We start from the raw sequence: 20,609 nt of genomic DNA on the forward strand, positions 1-20,609 counted from the left end.
ACCGTAGTTCTCTCATCTGTCAAACAGCCCTGTTTCAGCCAGGCTCCCAACAACAAGAAACTGAGTTATTTCTGCGTGTAGCTACCAAGAGAAGGGTCGGTAAAACCTGCTTTCCTCTTTTAGTGTTGGCGGTGGGACATTACCATGTAAGAGCTCAAAGTAATGTTAGTATCACAGCTTCAAACATCCAAGTTGTTCTTTCAAGTATTATCTCTTTTTCTCCAGGGTTAATTTGACTAAATGGGTTATATTGAGTTATATAGCTAAGTAAAAATTCATGTAATGAACCTTAATACCACATTATATAATAATAGAGCAGCAGAGTGTTTTATTTTTACATAATCATTATTCAGTAAATATTGTTACATTGTGAAGAATTATGTTTTAATCTCCTTTTCAATAGAAAGGTTTTCTAAGGAAATGACTTGGAGCCTTTCACATTTATCAGATGCCTTTTCATTACTCTTTTCCATTTTTGCAATTCTGGATCCAAACTGCATGGCCCGTTTTGGCAGAAGAGCAGAGGTTGTTAAGCCAAGTTCCAATGCTGCAAGACGCAAAATTAGTTTTTCACCAATTCCACGGGGGAAAGTCAGGTTTGCCTTTTCCCAAACCGGTAGGGAATTTAGAAAGGAGACGACATTTTCATCCAGGAAAGGAAATCTAAAATAAATAGATAAATATAACCACTATAAAAAAAAATAAAACCAATGTGTTATGATTATTTCTTTTACATTTTATTCAATGTTAAAATTTATAGCATCAAATTAATTTTTGATGGCACTGTTTTTCTCAATTAAAAATATTCTGGTTATTTACACAATTTTACAGCTAAAATTTAATCACATAGGCAAATATTTCATATGACTAATTTTAATAATATGCTACAAAATAAATAAATTTTGCCTCAAAAAATAAATAAATTAGGCCTACGGTTAGAAATAATCTCAAATTGTTTCACAAGGTTTCTTTGGGGATGCCTTGGAAAACGAGTACAGTTTGTTTTTTTTTTAAGGTTCTATTTATTTCTTTGAGAGAGAGCCCGAATGGGGGGCAGAGTGGGGGAGTGGGGATGGAGAAAGACAAGCTGACTCCCCTCTCAGCAGGGAGCCCGATGTGGGATGCGATCCCAGGACCCTGGGATCATGACCTGAGCTAAAGGCAGACGCTTAACTGACTGAGCCACCCAGTGCCCCACAAGTACAGTCTTGACTCAATTATTCAATCTGTGTGCTCTTTATCATGTCAAAAGTAAATGAACTTTAGAGGTATGAAATCAATACAGAAGGGCTCTATAATCCTGAACTTGTGAAACATTTACTTATGGTAAAATTTTATGGTTATCAAAATTGTTTAGGGGCGCCTGGGTGGCTTAGTCAGTTGAGTGTCTGACTCTTGGTTTCAGCTCAGGTCACGCTCTCCCAGTCAGGAGACAGAGCCCCAGTGGGGCTCTGCACTCAGCAGGGAGTCTGCTTCCCCTCTCCCTCTGCCCTTCCCCCTGTTCGCACTCCTGCATACTCTCTCTCTCTGAAATAAATAAATCTTTAAAAAAAAAAATTGGCGTGCCTGGGTGGCACAGTCCGTTAAGTGTCTGATTCTTGGTTTCAGCTCAGGTCATGATTTCATGGTCAGTTGTGGGATTGAGCCCCGCATCAGGCTCCGTGAGCGGGGAGTCTGCTTGAGGCTTCTCTCCCTCCCTCTTCCCCTCCCCCCCGTGTGTGCCTGTGTGGGTGCGCGCACACTCTCTCTGAAATAAATAAATCTTTAAAAAAAAATTGTTTGATTACCTTTAAGCCATTTAAATGGAGGCAAATGGTATTAACAGAACAAAGTACTGGATTTAAAAAAAATAACTTTCTGCCCTTTGGCTTCCCTAATTTCCTACAAAATTCTGGGTTTTGTTTAAAATACTTTAAAACTCTCCCTCCAATTCTTTAAATGCAGTACTGTTACAGTAGTGTTTCTGTTTTATTACATTTTATTCTAGCTCATGTAGAGAGACTGGAAAGGGTAAAGGCATTCGTTATGTGGAATATTTTGTAAAAATGAATTAATTACAAAAACAAATTTATATATAAGATAATCTAATCAATTGAGCACTGCTAATATGTATGCTAAAATACATAATAAATTGATATTGGATCTAGCCACTATCGTGGTATTTGTTAAATCACAATTCTGTATCCGCTGTTTGAAACATTCTTCATATGCACTTTTACATAAGGGTATCACATGGGGCCTTTAGAATTAACTGCTTTTACTAAATAAAATAAATTCCCTTTTCTCTGACCTACCTGAAATAAAAGACTGAATTTCTCTCTCTCTCTATCAAATACATACACCCTTCAAAAGGAAAACATTTTATAGTTTTTACATTGTGGTATGTAATATATGTAAATTATGTATATTCTATATTTAGTAGATATAGAACTTCTATATTTTCTATATGTACTGAAAAGCTGAAACAGTGAAGTGTTAGAGTAGTTGTGTTATGATGTCCCAATTCTCACAAAGCTTATTTGGACTCCCTATTCTCACATGCTTGTACCCTTGTAATAAACTACCACTTAATAAATTAACCTAGTTGAACAAACTTCTGCTTTTTATAACTGAATAAAACATCTTTCTTTATCCTCAGTAATTTAAAAAGTGGTTTTCAAGCATTTGTTTATTACCATCAGAAATATGTTGTAGGTAAAAATAAACCCCTGAATTAAAAGAGAATATACACATGAAAGTGCCTTGATCTCTTTGAAAGTTAGGTTATCTGCAACATATGACCAAATTGAGTTCAAAAAACATAGCAGAGGGGAATCCAGTTCTGGAACCACCACTGACATCAGTATGGATCTCTACATACAGAAATGTCCACAGCGACAAAGCCGGTACTCTCTCACTGGAGAGGAAAGCATGGGAGTAGGGCCTATGCTCTTACTGGGAGGAAAGCCAACATTTGAAACAAAACCCAACCCTTTAAATACCTTCTCTCAGCATTCCATTACCTCAGTTTTACAGTCTTTTCCACTGTACTACGGAAAACAATCACGCCATTGTATTATCTTTGAAAATTACCAAAAAGACATCGCTTAGAATATGAGTTCTGGAAAACAAGTGCTCCCCTGATCCCTCCCCAGCTTCCCCTCTGATGGACGGTGTTTGTAATATAAGGCCAAGATAGTATTGTTGCTACTGTTACTCATTTCAACAGTCTCCAGAGAAAAAGAACTGAAAAATCTCCTTTTACAGTCTAGTGTTTCTACAAAATTACCCACAGCACTTACGTAAGTAGAATTACCTTGCTTCTTTTCCGTGATCACCGATAACTCTGTCATCACGACCAAGGTTTCTAGAAGATATTCGTCCCAGTTCCATCTCAATTTCCTTATTTAATCCTTCCATTCCGTGTGTCTGAAAGCGGACACGATGGCGAGAATAACCTGCAAGTTGCTCATCAGCACCAATTCCAGTAAGAACTACCTGTAACAGTTTAAAGAAATCCATACTTCCAACATAAGATAAAGAAAATGACTAAAATAAAAGCAAAGCTTAAAAAGTTACCATCTCAAAAATAACATTTTCTGACAAAAACACAAGGATAGTCATAAAATAGTAAAAATATGCCCAATTTTTGTCTTATACATCGCACTGTGGGTTAAATGCAATTAAAATATGCTCTATTCTTGCAATATAAATGCTAATAGCTTTAAAGGGTCAAAATGAGGGCTCAGAAATTCTGAGTACAGTGTGTCTGCCGTGCCATACCTTTGCACTGCTCTGATAGGATTTCACTTCATCCTGGGTCACTAACCAACCAATTCCTCTAGAAGCAAACCAGACTGCACAGCCAATGCTATCATCCAACACTGTATCCAAGGGCTGAACCAAGTGGCATATTCGAGTTCTTCTTAATTCTTGCAGTTCCTCCAGAGAAACATTAATTTCAACGAAATTCCAAATCCGGGAAGGGTTAGCAGCTTGTAGTTCCTTTAGTCCCATTCTGCCTGTGATACGATCTGGTACACTGAATTGTTTATCAGGACCATCATCATCACCAGCAGCAGCATTATTTTTAGAGAATTCTTCAGAAGGTATTTCACAATGACTTTTCTGTTTTTTCCTCTTTGTGTTAAAACCAGTTAATAGGGTCTTTTCTTTAGTCATGAAAGCCACATTAAGAAGATCAATTGGTTCATCTAAAGGTATATGGCGGTCAGCAAGGGCTGCAATAACCATGGAATCGATACCCCCAGAAAACAGGATTGCAACGTTTGCTTTCCTATCACAAATTTTCAAAGCCTCACTTGGTGTCAGGTTTTCATCCCTAGGTAAACACAAGACACGTCTCCTCACTGCGATACTCAGGACATCAATGAATTGCTGAACTACTTCCTCTGTGTGTCCATCAGTAAGAAAGACCTGAAGTGTTTCCCTTGTAGGAGGGACACTAGCGGTGTTACTGCAAGGAATCTCAAGGGGAGCTTGTGGTAACGTCATATTTAAAGGAACAACAGGTTCTTTAAGATACAGTTTGGCTTCATTTGCTACCACTGATACAAATGCAGGCAAGTTTGCTGAAATCTGAATCAGGCTATTAACACATTCTTTGATAACATTCTCCCCAGAAACAGATTTCCAAGGGTACAATTTTAAAACCACAGATTTGGAAAGGGAAGCAGACTTGAGATCAATTCTGAAAATTCCAGATGCTGGAACTTCTTGCCACTGACTGTCCACTCCGGAGGTCTGAACGCCAACTGAAGAGACGCAGAAACTCTTGCCCAAATTACTAAAATGCCAAAGCAGGCTACGGCGACCAAAAAAATCTCTACCAAACCATAGATGATGACTGGACGCTTGGTAATATATAAAAGACCAGGGACCTCGGACTTCTGAGAAGAGTGACAAAATATCAGCTTCATTCTTACAAGAGGAAAGGTAATTAAACATTATTTGAGTATCATTCTCTTCAGCTTCGACCTTTATGCCACTAAAGACTTCTCCATTCCACAGGAACACATCACCCCTTTCATCTTCCACAGGCTGGGCAGTCAAAACACCTCTTAAGTGAAGGACATGACCAGAAAATAAACACTGGTAGCTAACACTAGACTTTAACAACTGTTTACTACTATTGGGTCCCCGTCGGTTAAGATTATACAGTAAATCCTCTTTCAAATCTTTGCTGAAATGCTCAACAGAAAAGCTTACAGAACAACAAATGCCACACATTGTTGTGTGAAATCAAGTTGACTATTTCTTGATTTTGGTCTTCTCTGAGTTTTCTATTTCTTGGTATTCTTTTTTCAGTTCATCCAGTATATCTGTGGGGGAGGGGAGAAGAAATACTAAGTAAAATGAAAATTCTTAGACCTTTCCCTGGTAATTCATACAGCAACATAGGCTATTTACCAAGACCAAACCACCTGAGTATATGCACTGTGTTACAACAGGCTTCTAATGACAAATGTTTACCTTTTAGGAAAATAATTTCTGTTTATCAAATGCTTATTTTGGCCCAGGCACTGGGCTATGGGCTAGCCCCTCTTGTTTAAATCCCAAAAAACTTTGGAGGCTCAAAGTTATTCACTCAAAGTCACAAAGGGAGAAAGTGGTAGAGCAGTTCTCACACCTAGACCTGCCAAAAATTCTAAAGCACACATTAATAATTATGGCTCTCTAACACAACTTATATATTTTTATTTTATTTTATTTTTACTGTAGACTCACCTTTGGAAGGCTACCTTGAAGAAAACCCAAACCACAGCATTAATTTTACTTGATATACCACCATACAAGCTTCAGATATATATTTAAACATTCAGAAATAGACAGTATAATTTAGGCACTACCATGAGTTTCTACAGGAAGCCTAGAAAAGACTTTTCATGCATTTCTATATAATATACCAAAAAAAAAAAAAAAAACCCAAAAAACTTACTTTTGCTTTCAGAAAGCATTTCTGTTCGGTCTGCAAGAAAGAATATGTTGCTGTTCTGTTGCTGCCTATATACTTTCTGCAAAACATAATTTAGGCTAATATCAGGATTTGATCTAAAAAGTATATGTCAAAACTCTGAACTCTTTTATTGTATATTCTTGAACTTCAATAACATATATTCAGAACAATACCTTAGCAAATACAGGTAAACAAAAGTCACCCATTATCTTACCATCTAGAAACTGCTACCATTAACACTGAGGTGAAAAGTATTTTCTCTGCATATATCAACTATCAGTTTCCTTGAACATTACAGGTTATTTGATAAGTCCTCAAGTTTTAGACATTTAAGATATTACCAACTTTATAAATCAATGTTGCAATGAAGTTCTTTGTAAATAAATCTTTGTTCACTCCCATGACTCATAAATATTAATTCCTATAAATGGAACTGGGTCAAAGTGCTACATAGTTTTAAGGCTTTGATACATTCTGCCAACTTGCCCTCTAGAAAGTTTGTGTCAGTTGTGCCTTAAATTCTAAAATTCCAAAAGGGACAATATCAGAAATGTTTAACCAACCTGTTACTTATCAAATGCTTTAAAGGGCTCAAAATCATTTCTTCCTGAACTTTAAAATGTAATTTTTGACAGTATAAGTACACATAAAGCAGTAGCTTGTTTATGAATACATTAATGCACATGGCATTAAATTTGGACGATTTGTGTAAAAAAATTTGGGGGGGGAAGCAATTTATCCTTTTTGTTTTTTCAACAATTATCCACATTCACTTTAAGGCAGAGTTTCCTTTCTTAATATATTTAAAGGTTATTTATTTCAAAAGAAAACACCAAGTTCAAGTATAAGTCAATACCATTAGTGATTACAGACCCAAGATACCATTGTATAATTAGTATCATTTGGTTCAAAGGTAGTGCAAATTGCATATGATGAGAAAAAAAAAAATTATCAACTATAATTAACATACAGATATCCACTATGTGTATAAAATCTTGGACACTTTTCACTTTTGCAATGGAACTAAAAAAGATGCTGAAGTTTTGCAAATTTTAATGTAAATATAAATCTTATATATAATTCTTTTAACTTTAGTATATAGTTAATAAGATATAATCAAACCTTCCCACATACAATTCAGAATTATCCTAATAACTCACCCTGTTCTTCTTCAGGTTAGAAAGTTCATCCACAACAATTTTTTGTTCTTTAATCTAATGAAATAAAGAAAAACTTCTTAAATCAGAGGCTAGCAAAGTATGCTCGATTGAGGGCCTTTTAAAATTAGAGAGATGGGATAAGGTGCTATAATTTACTGGTTGCCCAAATGGGCAGTCTGTGAATACAAAGATTCTTTTTGAACAGCAGTGTGTGGGGGTGCAGCTGGGGGAAAGTTGGAAGAGGAAACAGTGATTACACTTGACAGGTGTTAAAAAGCCCACTGAACCCAGATAAGGGGTTTGGGGTTAGTAACCAGCATTCATGCAAAGGCCACAGTTACTAAACAAAGTCTGTGCCTTTTATTTAACATAGAAAATATGCACCAAAAGTAGTATCAGTTTTCAATGATTTAAGTTATGTTTTTGTTTTTTAATAGCACGTCATGAAATATCAATGCTTTTCATGATTTATGTACTGAATGGTGTAGCCACACGTTCAGAACAAGTAAGTAGTATAAATGCCCTACCTGGGGCAGTAAGGCGTATTACTTTCCATCTTGGCTTTATTCCTCTTTACGTTTCAAAGAGTAGAATGGTGCTGGCACTGTTGAACTATACCTCACTTTTTATTAGTAGGATAGGGCACAAGGCACAACTAAGTGGAAGTGAAATTTCTAACTCTTTTCAGTAAAGGCAGTTATGGTGTGAACATGATATTGTGTCATCAGTACCTCTAAAAGCAGGATTATAATCTCTGTCCTACCTCACACACCTCAGAGATCTGTCATACATCAGTATAAATGGCTTGCTGTGGTAGTAATTGGAGTGGGCTATATGTGATTTGAAAATTCACTACCCATGGGTGTGTACACTTCTGTCTCTCCAGTCAATGTAGTAATTGGCTAGATTTGAATTGAATTCCAAGACCAAATTTGTATAACCTCCTTCAGATCTGTGTTTGAACAGTGCATCCCCATTCATTTTAGAAATAGCAGGTATACATTTCACTTTACTTTAAACAAGGAAACTGATACAGAGGGATCAGAGACTTGCTTGAGATGTCACTGTTAGTTTGGGACAGAACTAAAGTAAAATCTAGGACATCTAATACTTGAAAGGCTATAACCATTCCCCTCTCCAGTATATTTTGAAAGGTTTTGTCTGTTTATGGCAGTTAAGATGTACATTGCTCCCTCCCCGCCCCCCCCCCCCCCGCCTTTTTGGATAGAACAGTGACAATCAGATACATATTTTAGGATCACTGCTCTGCCTAAAGTGGAGAACAGATTGGAAGAAGGTAAGGATGGATGAAGGAGTGACCGGTTAGGAAACTTATGCAGGGTTCCGGATGGTAGATGAGGATGGCTGGTTTAGGATGGTGTGTGTACACTGTGACAACGGGATTTATCTGAAATGAGCTTCAGAAGTAGAACTGGTAGGTCTTCGTGATGGACGTCAAGGATAGCTCCCAAGTTATTGGCATGGACAAGTGAATGGATGGTGGTGGCATTTTCTGAGTTGGAAAACACCACAATAGATCTGGAGTAGGAGGTACTTCTAACAGTTTAAAAAGAGTAGGGAGAAAAGATCCCAACCAAACTTCTGTCCCACTACCAGCTGGGTCTAATCTTGGGGTAAATTTCATGGTCTCCCTTTAACTCTAGCTACCAAATGCTAAGACTAAAAGGAGCAAAGCAGCAGGGCAAAGCCTAGGCTGGGCCATGTGGCGCGGGGGACCTTCTTCGGAGACGAGCGGAGCCAAGTCCGGACTTTCGCGCCTCGTCCCACACTCACCTTGCTGCTAAGATCCTCCTTGTGTAGTGTCGAGTGGTCTGCAGAGAACAGCCCGGCGCCGTCCTCGGGCCGCGACCCCCTGCTGGGCATCTCCACCGAGCGCGTTGAACTCAAATTGCACCAACCCTCACTTGCGCCCAGTACCTTCCAGTCCTCAGCCACAGCGCGTGCGCGCTCCCCGTGGCCCCACCCTCTCCCTTTCTCTTTCCCGTCAGTCTTACCAATAGCGGCTGCGCATTCACTAGAACGCCTGCGCAATCGGATGTATCTTGGGAGGAGTTGTGCGCGTGCGCAACAGATGCCTAGTGAGCGCGTGATCCTGGTTGTGAAATCAGAGAGGTTTCCGAATGGTCCCCTAGCGGATCCAACGTGGAAACGCTTTTGTGGTCTCCTTACTGCCTGGAATCCAGTGGATTGTGCGTTATATGCGCCCTCCAGTGGTAAATATAAAGAATAGAAGCGGGGTAAAAATATACCACTTAATTATCTAGGCAAGGAAGGATATGAAACTAGCCATTGGTTTAAGAGATACATTGTTGGCAACGGAATTGTACAGACTTGTTAAAAATTTTTGTTAACTTCTTATTAGGGCTAAAAGATAAAATACAGGATGTCCAGTTAAATATAAATTTCAGATAAAAGAATAAATTTTTAATGTAAGTATGTTCCATGCAATATTTACAATATCTCACTCCTATGAGAAAAATTATCCAAACCTTGTAAACAAAGAGATTACTGGGTGTTGTTTTATTCCTTTTCTGGACCTGAATTTCTATTGACTGGGCTATTTTACAATTCTGTAGGAGCAGAGGTTAACTTGTAGATTTTTGTGTGGTAGAGATGCAAATAATTTCTATCTGGTGGGCCAGATAATGCCACAGGTTGTGATTTATTGTTCAGTTTTGTATCTAACTCTGAAATTCTAATGATTTCTTTATTAGTATATACTTAGTTTCTCATAAACTGTTCGGTTTTGACATCTGTTCCTTCATTAATTAATGGATTGAATAGAACTTTGACATAGGTTCATCTTATACTTGTGTGTGAGAGATGTGATTTTGTGTATGCAATCCTGCCCTATACTTCAGCATAGGAACTCTTAAGGTTCCATGGAGATGCCAACTGATGTGTACTCAACCGATGGTGCCAAATTGTATGGCTAAGGAAGTGCACCTCAGGGTTGTTTAAGCCCAGGCATATATTTTATTGGCTCTTGGAGTAAATCCAAAAGTGGTTATAGAAGTAAGTTTACTGTCTGTTTTTCCTTTTTTACTCATTTTTAAAAATTTTGTTTTTGTTTCTAATTTTGCATGCCTGATAAGTTATTATACATTACTAGCAGCAATGATTGGAATTTGGTTTTATGGTATATCCATTTGATGATACCTATTGGATGATGGAGATCTAGTCTCTATTAGAAGAGAGATGAAAGAGAATCCAGTTTTTTTGGTCTTTTTGTTTGTCCTTTGTGAGCTCAAATTAATTAAGAACTTTGTGTCCACTGGGGGGAGAACTGATTTTTGAGTTCTGGGTCAGTGAATTTTTGTATTTCTGTTGTACTTTCAACCAGTGATTGAGATGTACAACTGAAGCTATGAGCTCTCTATGCGTCCATGTGACTATAATTTAAAATAGCCTTTATATGTTGCTGTCTGAGTGTAAAAGGTTTTCATACTTCTGGAGGGTATTAATAAATTCCATTATAATGTCTCTTAAATTAAAGAACTTCTGTTCTGATTGGTCTATAGACATAAATGTGCCCTTGCATAAATCCCCCAAATTAAAAAAAGCCCCAAATCTCTAATACTTAATATGTGCTGGACTTTTAAGGAAAAAATTTCTTCTTACAAAAACTGCTAGCTTACATACATTTGAAGAATATAAATTTATATAATTAAGATGAGCCTTTGGAGAAATCAGGTTAGATTAATAATTTTGGTTTAAGAAAGAAAAAAAACGGTTATTATGTCTTTGCACTGATTTGTCAATGTTAAGTAAAATACAGATGTGTGTTTTTTTTAATGACATTTAGATTTGCCTTCTCATGAAGAGATTAGGTAATCCGAATTTCCTAAGCTTCTTATATTGGTTTACTGATTAAATAAGCTAGCATTACTGCTATAAAATAATGCAAGTTTATGAAAAATACAAATTTCCGTCCACTAAAATGAAAAAATTATTCAGACAGACTTTTTATATCAACAGTAATTATGTTCTGTATCATGTAAGTTTATGCATAACTCCAAAATCCTTAGGTAACTTGAAATCCTGAGATAATAAATTGGGTTAATTAATGATTAGTCATTAGATCAGTAGATAATTTATTTTTAAAAGTTGAATACAGAAACACTGATTAATAGAAGCATAATTTTAATATTATATACTTTTGCTTCTTGTTTTTATATACTGTAGAATGGCTGTCCTTTGGGTCATTTTTTTTTTAAGGTTTTATTATTTTTATTTTTTTTAAGATTTTGTTTATTTGACAGAGAGAGAGAGCGCGCACAAGCACGAGGAGCAGCAGAGGGAGAAGCAGGCTCCCTGCTGAGCAGGAAGCCCGATGTGGGGTTCAATCCCAGGATCCTGAGATCATGACCTGAGCTGAAGGCAGACACTTAACCTACTCAGCCACCCAGGTGTCCCAACATTTAGGGTTTAATACAGTTGAGCTGATGGGAACCTAGGAACACACCTCTCCTGACACATGGGATATTATTTTAATTCTGGTAGGAACCTAGGAACTCACCTCTCCCGACACATGGGATGTTATTTTAATTCATGCTTGGAGGGAAAGTTGAGGCTTTTCTATTAAGCTGGAGACTGAGCTTCCCAGGATATTCCACCTTCTGTGGCAGTGGCTGGCAGAGTGGGAGTTCTGGTTCAGGTTTGAGCTGACTCTTTGACCTACAGTTGTTTCCATACTGAGTGGTCAGAGATACTGCTGGCCAGTCTACAGCTGCTTACCCCCTTTGGGTGGTGGGTTGTTGCTTATGGCTGTGCTTGGCTTGGATATTTTTTTTTTTTTTTTAAATTCCTGGGGGCCTCTTAAGATGACACACTACTAAACAAAGTAGTGATAGTCATATTTGTTTTCAAAGTTCTTTCACATTTTATCTTATTTTTCATATATATCCAATTGCTTCTATTTCCTCCCTCAACTGCTATTAAGTCCTACACTGCTTAAAGTCACATTTTGGGGTTACCTGGTATCATTTGTCTTGCCTGACTGGTTCAGGACTGACCATCTGCAGCTCACCATAAACTAGCTAGGCTCTTCTTCCTTCTTTCAATTAAGTCCATTGCTATCATGTATCCTACTTAGTAAGATAATTTCATGTTTATTAATGCTATTATACTCTTCCTCTGATGCTACATTCTTAATATATTTCATTCTGTTTAACAATACATAATTTACTGTTGACCATTTTATAAAAGCATAAGGTATTATTACCCTGCCTTCCAAGGTTTTGAATGAGTAGTTCCACAACCACTGTCTTCCCTTGCTTTCTTGGTATAATGCAACACACAATTGTTTCTAACCACATAAGTCTCCTTTCTGTCTGTCCCAAATGAGGTGTGGAATAGTGCTGTGGTTCCCACATACCAGTTAGTAGGTGGGTGCCCTTCCAACTATGTAAAATCATCTGAAAATTTTGTTCATAGACATACAGAATTCTCAGTCCTTTCCCCAGATTTACTGGATCAAATCTTTGGGACTGGGATATGGCTATCTGCTGCATAACAGTGTTTACCATTTACCCTATAACCAAAATGCTGGGCTTGAATTTAGGCTTGTATTTATTAGATGTGTGACTTTGGGTAAGTCATTAACCTCTCAAGCCCCAGTTTCCTAATGTGTAGAATGGGAGTAATAATAGTGCCTAACTCAAAGGGTTGTTATGAAGATTGAATGAGTTAGTGTTTGTCAGGTGTTTATAATAGTTTCAGGCACATATTAAGCACTATCTAAGTGTGTGTTAAAAAGATAAGTTAGAAGTTCCCCCAGATGAATTTGACACAAGCAGTATTTATGAACCAATGGAACCAAAAGAGCAGGCTCCCAAATGCTTGGCCTGTTTCTCATTGAAGGTGATGTCCTCTCTTCTACTTCCAGTGATTCTCAACAGGGCTAAGGCTGAAGGCATTTATGGTTATCTTGGTGGTCACAATAAATGGATGGTTCTGTTAACTGATGAGGTAGGACTAATTGGAAGCCAATTAAAAGGAGACAGACTGAGCCACAGACTTTTAAGAAGCCTAGACAGCAGGCTAAAGGGTGGTCTTAGCAAGGAGACCATATTGGAAATTGCATGGGGTGGGATTTTGGCCAGACCCTAAATAACAAAGAGGTAAAATCAAGGGAGAGGTAGTATTGTAATCTAAGTAGGTGATTTGCATCAGGAATTCTGTCAGAATGTGACAAGGCCTGTTTATAAGCAGGGCTCTAGTATCTGGAAGGGGGACTACTGGGTCTTATCATACAGGCATTGGGGGGAGGAGACAGTGTCTTAGTAGAGAAGTACACCAGCCTAATCTTGGTCACTTAAGGGAAATGGCTGAGTCTCCAAGCACTGGGCTGGAGATGAGTAAACCCTTTCAACTAGAGAGAAGATTGGTTCTGCAACTTAATTTCAGCTATGGAATGTGGAGATTGGGCACTCTTGGCTCCTACAGCCAGCATCACTTTGGGGCTCTTGTGCAGGACAGGGACTAGAGTAAGACAAATGAGACACCTAGGGGCAAAATTTAAGGATGCATGCACTCTCAGGGTACTGCAGTGAGCGCCTCTTTAGATTTTCCACCCTAGGTATCTCATACACCTCATTCTAGGTGGGCCTGGCTTTTGTACCAACTGGATTGAACATTTCATTATTGGTGGTACTGTCTTAACAATGTAGGGCTCAGTGTGGCTTGTGAATGACAGCAGTGGAAGATGCTTTTTATGGTACCCATGCATCTTTCCATCTCTGACAGTTAAGAAAAAGGTTGATTAAAATTATCTTAGCTTCTTCCATAACTTCTGTGATATGTTCACCTGATTCTCAAGACTAAGGATATGCTTAAAAAGTTTTGTTCTACATTATTGAAGAAGCAAGGTTAAACATAATCATCTCTGTGAGGTAGATTACAGTGAATGGCTAAGTCAATTGAATAAAGTTATGAAATGTTTAGTATCTGGAGAATTTTAAAGTGATTAGGCATTTATTGTTACCAAACTTGCATTTAGGTGCTTTTAAAACATGCAGAAATGCATCCATCTGAGTGAATCAATAGGAACAAATAAAGTCTAAATGATGTATTAGTAATATATATTTATATATTTGGTAATGTTTCTTTATAGAATGCCCTCCTTATAATGCAGAGCTGGGTATTTTTACCCTACTTCTGATTGTTAGCTGTAATAAAGTTTTACAAAGCTGTTACTCAAAATCTGTTTATGGTAACAGTGTAACTCTACCTTGGTGTCTTAAGTTTTTTTTTTTCTTTCTTTGTGAAGCAACTACCAGGAAAATTCTATTTGTGTTATCACAGTGTAAGCAAGCAAACAAGTTAGTTCAAGTTAGTTCAATTTATAAGTTAGTTTGCTTGTAGGTGCTGTTGTTTTAGTATTAAAAGCATTGCTATGCTGTGGTTATTGGCTTGCCCTAGTAAAACAAAACAAAACAATACATGGATATGTGTCCATAGCTTCCAATGGTTTTATAGTGGAAGTTGAGTATGCAAGGCTGAGATTAACTTCTGGATGACTAAAGCCGTACTTACTGCTGATTTACTGTTGTCATAGGTGTGGCTGCCTCTGCAGCTGAGCCTGTGTAGTTGAGGCTTCTTGAAAGAAGGGGCAGAAGATGGCTTTTGCAGAAGAAAGAATTTATATAAGGGACAGGGGAAGAGGGAGTTGGTGAGAGAATATAGAGGAAGTTGGGCAGTTAGAACTTAGGAGACTGGTGTTCAGAGAACAGAAATTATGATCATACCACTGCTACTAATATTTGAATTAACTGTAATTTTACTTAAGAGTTAAGTAAATGAAGACAAAATATAACTAGGTAGAGTTACCTATGAATATAAACCTATAATGGAGCTTTAGCTTTTTTCTACAAGTTACATGGTTTAATTAAAGTGTTTAGTTCAACTAAAGAAAATTTTTATCAAGGCATGACAATTTCTTTTTTTGTTGTTGTTTACTTTTTTTTTTGTAGTTTCAAGTTTTTATTTAAATTCCAGTTAGTGGGGTGCCTGGGTGGCTCAGTCAGTTAAGTGTCTGACTTTGGCTCAGATCATTATCTCAGAGTCCTGGGATTGAGCCCCTCTTGGGGCTCTGTGCTCAGCAGGGAGTATGTTTGTCCCTCTCCCTCTCCTTCTGCCCGTCCCCCTACTCATGCTCACTCTCTCTCTCAAATAAGTTAAATCTTTAAAAAAGATAAATTCCAGTTAGTTAACATACAATGTAATATTAGTTTCAGGAGTATAATTTAATGATTTATCACTTACATATAACACCCAGTGCTCATCTCAAGTGCCCTCCTTAATACCCATCACCCATTTAACCCATCCCCCACCCACCTCCCCTCCAGCAACCCTCAGTTTGTTCTATGTAGTTAAGAAGCTTGTGTTATGGTTTACTTCTCCCCCCACCAATATTCATCTGTTTCGTTTCTTAAATTCCACATATGGATGAAATCATATGGTATTTGTCTTTCTCTGACTGACTTATTTTGCTTAGCATAATAGACTCTAGCTCCATCCATGTTGTTGCAAACAGCAAGATTTCATTCTTTTTTATGGCTCAGTAATATTCCAACACACACACACACGCGCACACACATGCACACACACACACCACCTCTTCTTTATCCATTCATCAGTCCTTAGACATTTGGGCTCTTTCCGTAATTTGGCTATTGTTGATAATGCTGCTATAAACATCGGGGTGCATGTATCTCTTCAAATCAGTATTTTTGTATCTGGGTAAATACCTAATAATGCAATTGCTGGATCAAAGGGTAGTTCTATTTTTAACTTTTTGAAGAACCTACATACTGTTTTCCACAATGGCTGCACCAGTTTGCATTCCTATCAACAGTGTAAGAGGGTTCCCCTTTCTCCATATCCTTGCCAACATCTGTTGTTTCCTGTTGTCAATTTTGGCCATCCTGACAGGTGTGAGGTGATATCTCATTGTAGTTTTGATTTGTATTTCCCTGATGATGAGTGATGTTGAGCATCTTTTCATGTGTCTGTTAGCCATCTGGATGTCTTCCTTGGAAAAATGGCTATTCATCTTCTGCCCATTTCTTAACTGAATTGTTTATTTTTTCAGTGTTGAGTTTGGGAAGTTCTTTATAGATTTTGGATAGTAACCCTTTATCACATATGTCATTTGCAAATATCTTCTCCCATCCCATCGGTTGCCTTTTAGTTTTGTTAATTGTTTCCTTCACTGTGCGGAAGCTTTTTATCTTGATGAAGTCCCAATAGTTCACTTTTTCTTTTGTTCCCTTGCCTCTGCAGATGTATCTAGTAAGAAGTTGCTACTGAGGTCAGAGAGGTTGTTGCCTGTGTTCTTCTCTAGGATTTTGATGGTTTCCTGTCTCACATTTAGGTCTTTCAACCATTTTGAATTTATTTTTGTATATGGTGAAAGAAAGCGGTCCAGTTTCATTCTTTTGTATGTTGCTGTCCAATTTTTCCAATACCATTTGTTGAAGAGACTGTCTTTTTTCCATTGGATATTCTTTCCTGCTTTGTTAAAGATTAGTTGACCATAAAGTTATGGGTCCATTTCTGGTTTCTCTATCGTGTTCCATTGATCTATGTGTCTGTTTTTGTGCCAGTACCATACTGTCTTGATCATTACACCTTTATAATATAGCTTGAAGTCCGGAATTGTGATGCCTCCAGCTTTGCTTTTCTTATTCAAAGTTGCTCTGGTACTCAGGGCCTTTTGTAGTTCCATACAAATTTTAGGATTGTTCTAGCTCTGTGAAAAATGCTATTGGTATTTTGATAGGGATTGTATTAAATTTGTAGATTGCTTTGGGTAGTATAGTCATTTTAACACTATTTGTTCTTCTAATCCATGAACATGGAATGTTTTTCCATTTCTTTGTGTTATCTTCAATTTCTGTCGTAAGTGTTCTAGTTTTCAGAGTACAGATCTTTTACCTCTAGTTAGGTTTATTCCTAGGTATCTTATGGTTTTTAGTACAATTGTAAGTGGAATTGATTCATTGATTTCTCTTTCTGAAGCTTCATTATTACTGTACAGAAATGCAACAGATTTTGTATGCTGATTTTGCTAAATTCATGTATCAGTTCTAGCAATTTTTTGATGGATTCTTTTGGGTTTTCTATATATGGTAGCATGTCATCTGTAAATAGTGAAAGTTTGACTTCTTCCTTGCTGATTTGGATGCCTTTTATTTCTTTTTGTTTGACTGCTGAGGCTTGGCCTTCCAGTACTATGTTAAATAACAGTGGTGAGAGTGCACATCCCTGTCTTGTTCTTGACTGTAGAGCAAAAGCTCTCAGTTTTTCCTCATTGAGGATGATGTTAGCTGTGGGTCTTTCATATATGGCCTTTATGATGTTGAGGTATGTTCCCTTTATCCCTACTTTGTTGAGAGTTTTTATCAAGAGGATGCTTTTCTTTGCCAAATGCTTTTCCTGCATCTATTGAGAGGATTATATAGTTCTTTTTTTTATTATTATTATGTTATGTTAATCACCATACATCGTTAGTTTTTGATGTAGTGTTCCATGATTCATTGCGCATAATACCCAGTGCTCCATGCAGAACGTGCCCTCCTTAATACCCACCACCAGGCCAACCCATCTCCCCACCCCCCTCCCCTCTAGAACCCTCAGTTTGTTTTTCAGAGTCCATAGTCTCTCATGGTTCGTCTCCCCCTCCGATTCCCCCCCCCTTCATTCTTCCCCTCCTGCTATCTTCTTCTTCTTTTTTTTTAAACATATAATGTATTATTTAGTTCTTATCTTTTCTTTTATTAATGTGGTGTATCACATTGATTGACTTGTGAGTATTGAGCCACGCTTGCAAGCCAGGAATAATTCCCACTTGGTCATGGGGAATGATTCTTTTAATGTATTGTTGGATTCAATTTACTGGTATTTTGTTGAGAATTTTTACATCTATGTTCATCAGGGATATTGGCCTGTAGTTGTCTTTTTTTAGTGGGGTCTTTGTCTGGTTTTGGAATCAAGGTAATGCTGGCCTCATAGAATGAGTTTAGAAATTTTCCTTTGATTTCTATTTTTCTGGAACAGTTTGAGAAGAATAGGTATTAACTCTTCTTTACATGTCTGGTAGAATTCCCCCGTGAAGCCATCTGGCCCTGGACTTTTCTTGGGAGATTATTGATTACATATTCAATTTCTTTGCTGGTTATCAGTCTGTTCAAGTTTTCTATTTCTTCTGTTTCACTTTTGGTAGTTTGTATGTTTCTAGGAATTTATCCATTCATTCCAAGTTGCCCAGTTTGTTAGCATGTGCTCATGTGGTGTTTGTTGTGATCTCTCCTCTCTCATTCATGATTTTATTTATTTGGGTCCTTTCTCTTTCTTTTTGATAAGTCTAAGAAATTTTATTAATTTTTTCAAAGAACCAGCTCCTGGTTTCATTGATATGTTCTACTGTTTTTTGTTTGTTTGTTTCTATATCATTTATGTCTGTTCTAATCTTCATTATTTCCATTTTTCTGCTGGTTTTAGGCTTTATTTGCTATTCTTTTTCTAGCTCCTTTAGGTGTAAGGTTAGGTTGCGTATCTGAGATTTCTCTTGCTTCTTGAGGTAGTCCTGTATTGCTATATACTTCCCTCTTATGAGTGCTTTTGTTGCATCCCAAAGGTTTTGGACCACTGTGTTTTCATTTTCATTTCTTTCCATGTATTTTTTATTTCTGCTTTAATTTCCTGGTTGCCCTTTCATTCTTTACTAGGATGTTCTTTAACCTCCATGTATTTGGGGTCTTTCCAAATTTTTTCTTTTGGTTGACTTCAAGTTTCATGGCATTGTGATCAGAAAATATGCATGCTATGATCTCAATCTTTTTGAACTTGTTGAGGCCTGATTTGTGACCTAATATGTGATCTATTCAGGAGAATGTCCCATGTGCATTTGAAAAGACTATGTATTCTGCTTTAAGAGGAAATGTTCTGAATATACCTCTAAAGTCCATTTGGTCCAGTGTGTCATTCAAAGCTATTGTTTCCTTGTTGATTTCTGCTTAGATGATCTGTCCATTGATGTAAGTGGGGTGTTAAAGTCCCCTACTATTATTGTATTATTATCAATGAGTTCCTTTATGTTTGTTATTTTTTAATATATTTGGGTGCTCCCAGGTTGGGGGCACAAATATTTATAATCACTAGAGCTTCTGGTTGGATAGATCCCTTTATTTATAATATAATCATCTCTTCTTCATCTCTTGTTACAGTCTTTGGTTTAAAATCTAGTTTGTCTGATATAAGTATTGCTACTCTGGCGTTCTTTTTACATCCATTTGCATAATAAATGGTTCTCCATCCCCTCAGTTTCAATCTCAGGTGTCTTTAGATGTCTTTAGGTCTAAAACGAGTCTCTTGTAGGTAGCATATAGATGGGTCTTGTGTTTTTATCCATTCTGATGCCCTATGTCTTTTGATTGGAGCATTTAGTCCATTTACATCCAGAGTAATTATTGATAGATATGAATTTAGTGTCATTTTATTACTTGTTTTGTTGTTGTTTCTGGAGATTTTCTCTGTTCCATTCTAGTCTTTGTCACTTTTGTTCTTTCTTTCCCACTCAAAGAGTCTCCTTTAATATTTCTTGCAGGACTGGTTTAGTGGTCACGAACTCCTTTAGTTTTTGTTTGTCTGGGAAACTCTTTATCTCTCCTTCTATTCTGAAAGATAGCCTTGCTGGATAGAGTAGTCCTGGCTGCATGTTTTCCCCATTCAACGCATTGAATTTATCATGCCACTGTCTTTGGCTTGCCAAGTTTCTGTGGAGAGATCTGCTGCAAACTTCATTTGTCCTCCCTTGTAAGTTGGGGACTTCTTTTGTCTTGCTGCTTTTAGGATTTTTTGTTTATCTCTATATTTTGCAAATTTAACTATGATATATCTTGGTGTTGGTCTGCTTTTGTTGAGTTTGATGGGAGTTCTCTGTTCCTCCTGAATTTGGATGTCTGTTTCCTTCCCCAGATTAGGGAAGTTTTCAGCTATCATTTCCTCAAATAAACCTTCTGCCCCATTTTCCCCTCCCTTCTTCTTCTGGGATTCCTGTGATATGAATGTTATTATGCTACAGAGTCACTGATTTCCCTAAGTCCATGTTCGTGATCTAGTATTTTCTTTCCCTCTTCAGCTTCATTATTTTCCATAATTTTATCTTCTATATCACTTATTCATTCCTCTGCTTCTTCCATCTTTGTGGCTATTACATCCAGTTGGTTTCAAATCTTGATTATTGCATTTTTCATTTTGGTCTGACTAGTTTTTAGGTCTCTTATCTCTGTGGTAAGGGACTCCCTGGTGTCTTCTGTGCTTTTCTCAAGCCCAGCTAGTATCCTTATGATTGTTCCTTTAAATTCTGGATCAGGAATATTACTTATATCTGTTTCAATTAGATCCCTGGCCATGACCTTTTGTTCTGTCTTTTGGGACGAATTCCTCCATCTTGGCATTTTGTCTAG

The 20,609-nt window shown here is 37.3% G+C and overlaps 2 protein-coding genes across 2 annotated transcripts; both read right to left on the minus strand.

Annotated features, from left to right (window-relative positions):
* Positions 1-303: 303 nt before the first annotated feature.
* Positions 304-5,245, minus strand: ASNSD1 (asparagine synthetase domain containing 1). The gene is made up of 3 exons (XM_032406253.1): positions 3,763-5,245; positions 3,296-3,477; positions 304-663 (listed from the first exon to the last, which is right to left on the minus strand). The coding sequence occupies exons 1-3, from the start codon at positions 5,227-5,229 to the stop codon at positions 378-380; spliced, it is 1,935 nt and encodes a 644-aa protein (XP_032262144.1). The 5' UTR covers positions 5,230-5,245; the 3' UTR covers positions 304-377.
* Positions 4,964-9,089, minus strand: ASDURF (ASNSD1 upstream reading frame). The gene is made up of 4 exons (XM_032406263.1): positions 8,911-9,089; positions 7,117-7,170; positions 5,939-6,014; positions 4,964-5,321 (listed from the first exon to the last, which is right to left on the minus strand). The coding sequence occupies exons 1-4, from the start codon at positions 8,998-9,000 to the stop codon at positions 5,251-5,253; spliced, it is 291 nt and encodes a 96-aa protein (XP_032262154.1). The 5' UTR covers positions 9,001-9,089; the 3' UTR covers positions 4,964-5,250.
* Between the last annotated feature and the right edge of the window lie 11,520 nt (positions 9,090-20,609).

This window comes from Phoca vitulina, unplaced genomic scaffold (genome assembly GCF_004348235.1).
Source record: "Phoca vitulina isolate PV1807 unplaced genomic scaffold, GSC_HSeal_1.0 scaffold1, whole genome shotgun sequence".
Lineage (NCBI taxonomy): Eukaryota > Metazoa > Chordata > Mammalia > Carnivora > Phocidae > Phoca > Phoca vitulina.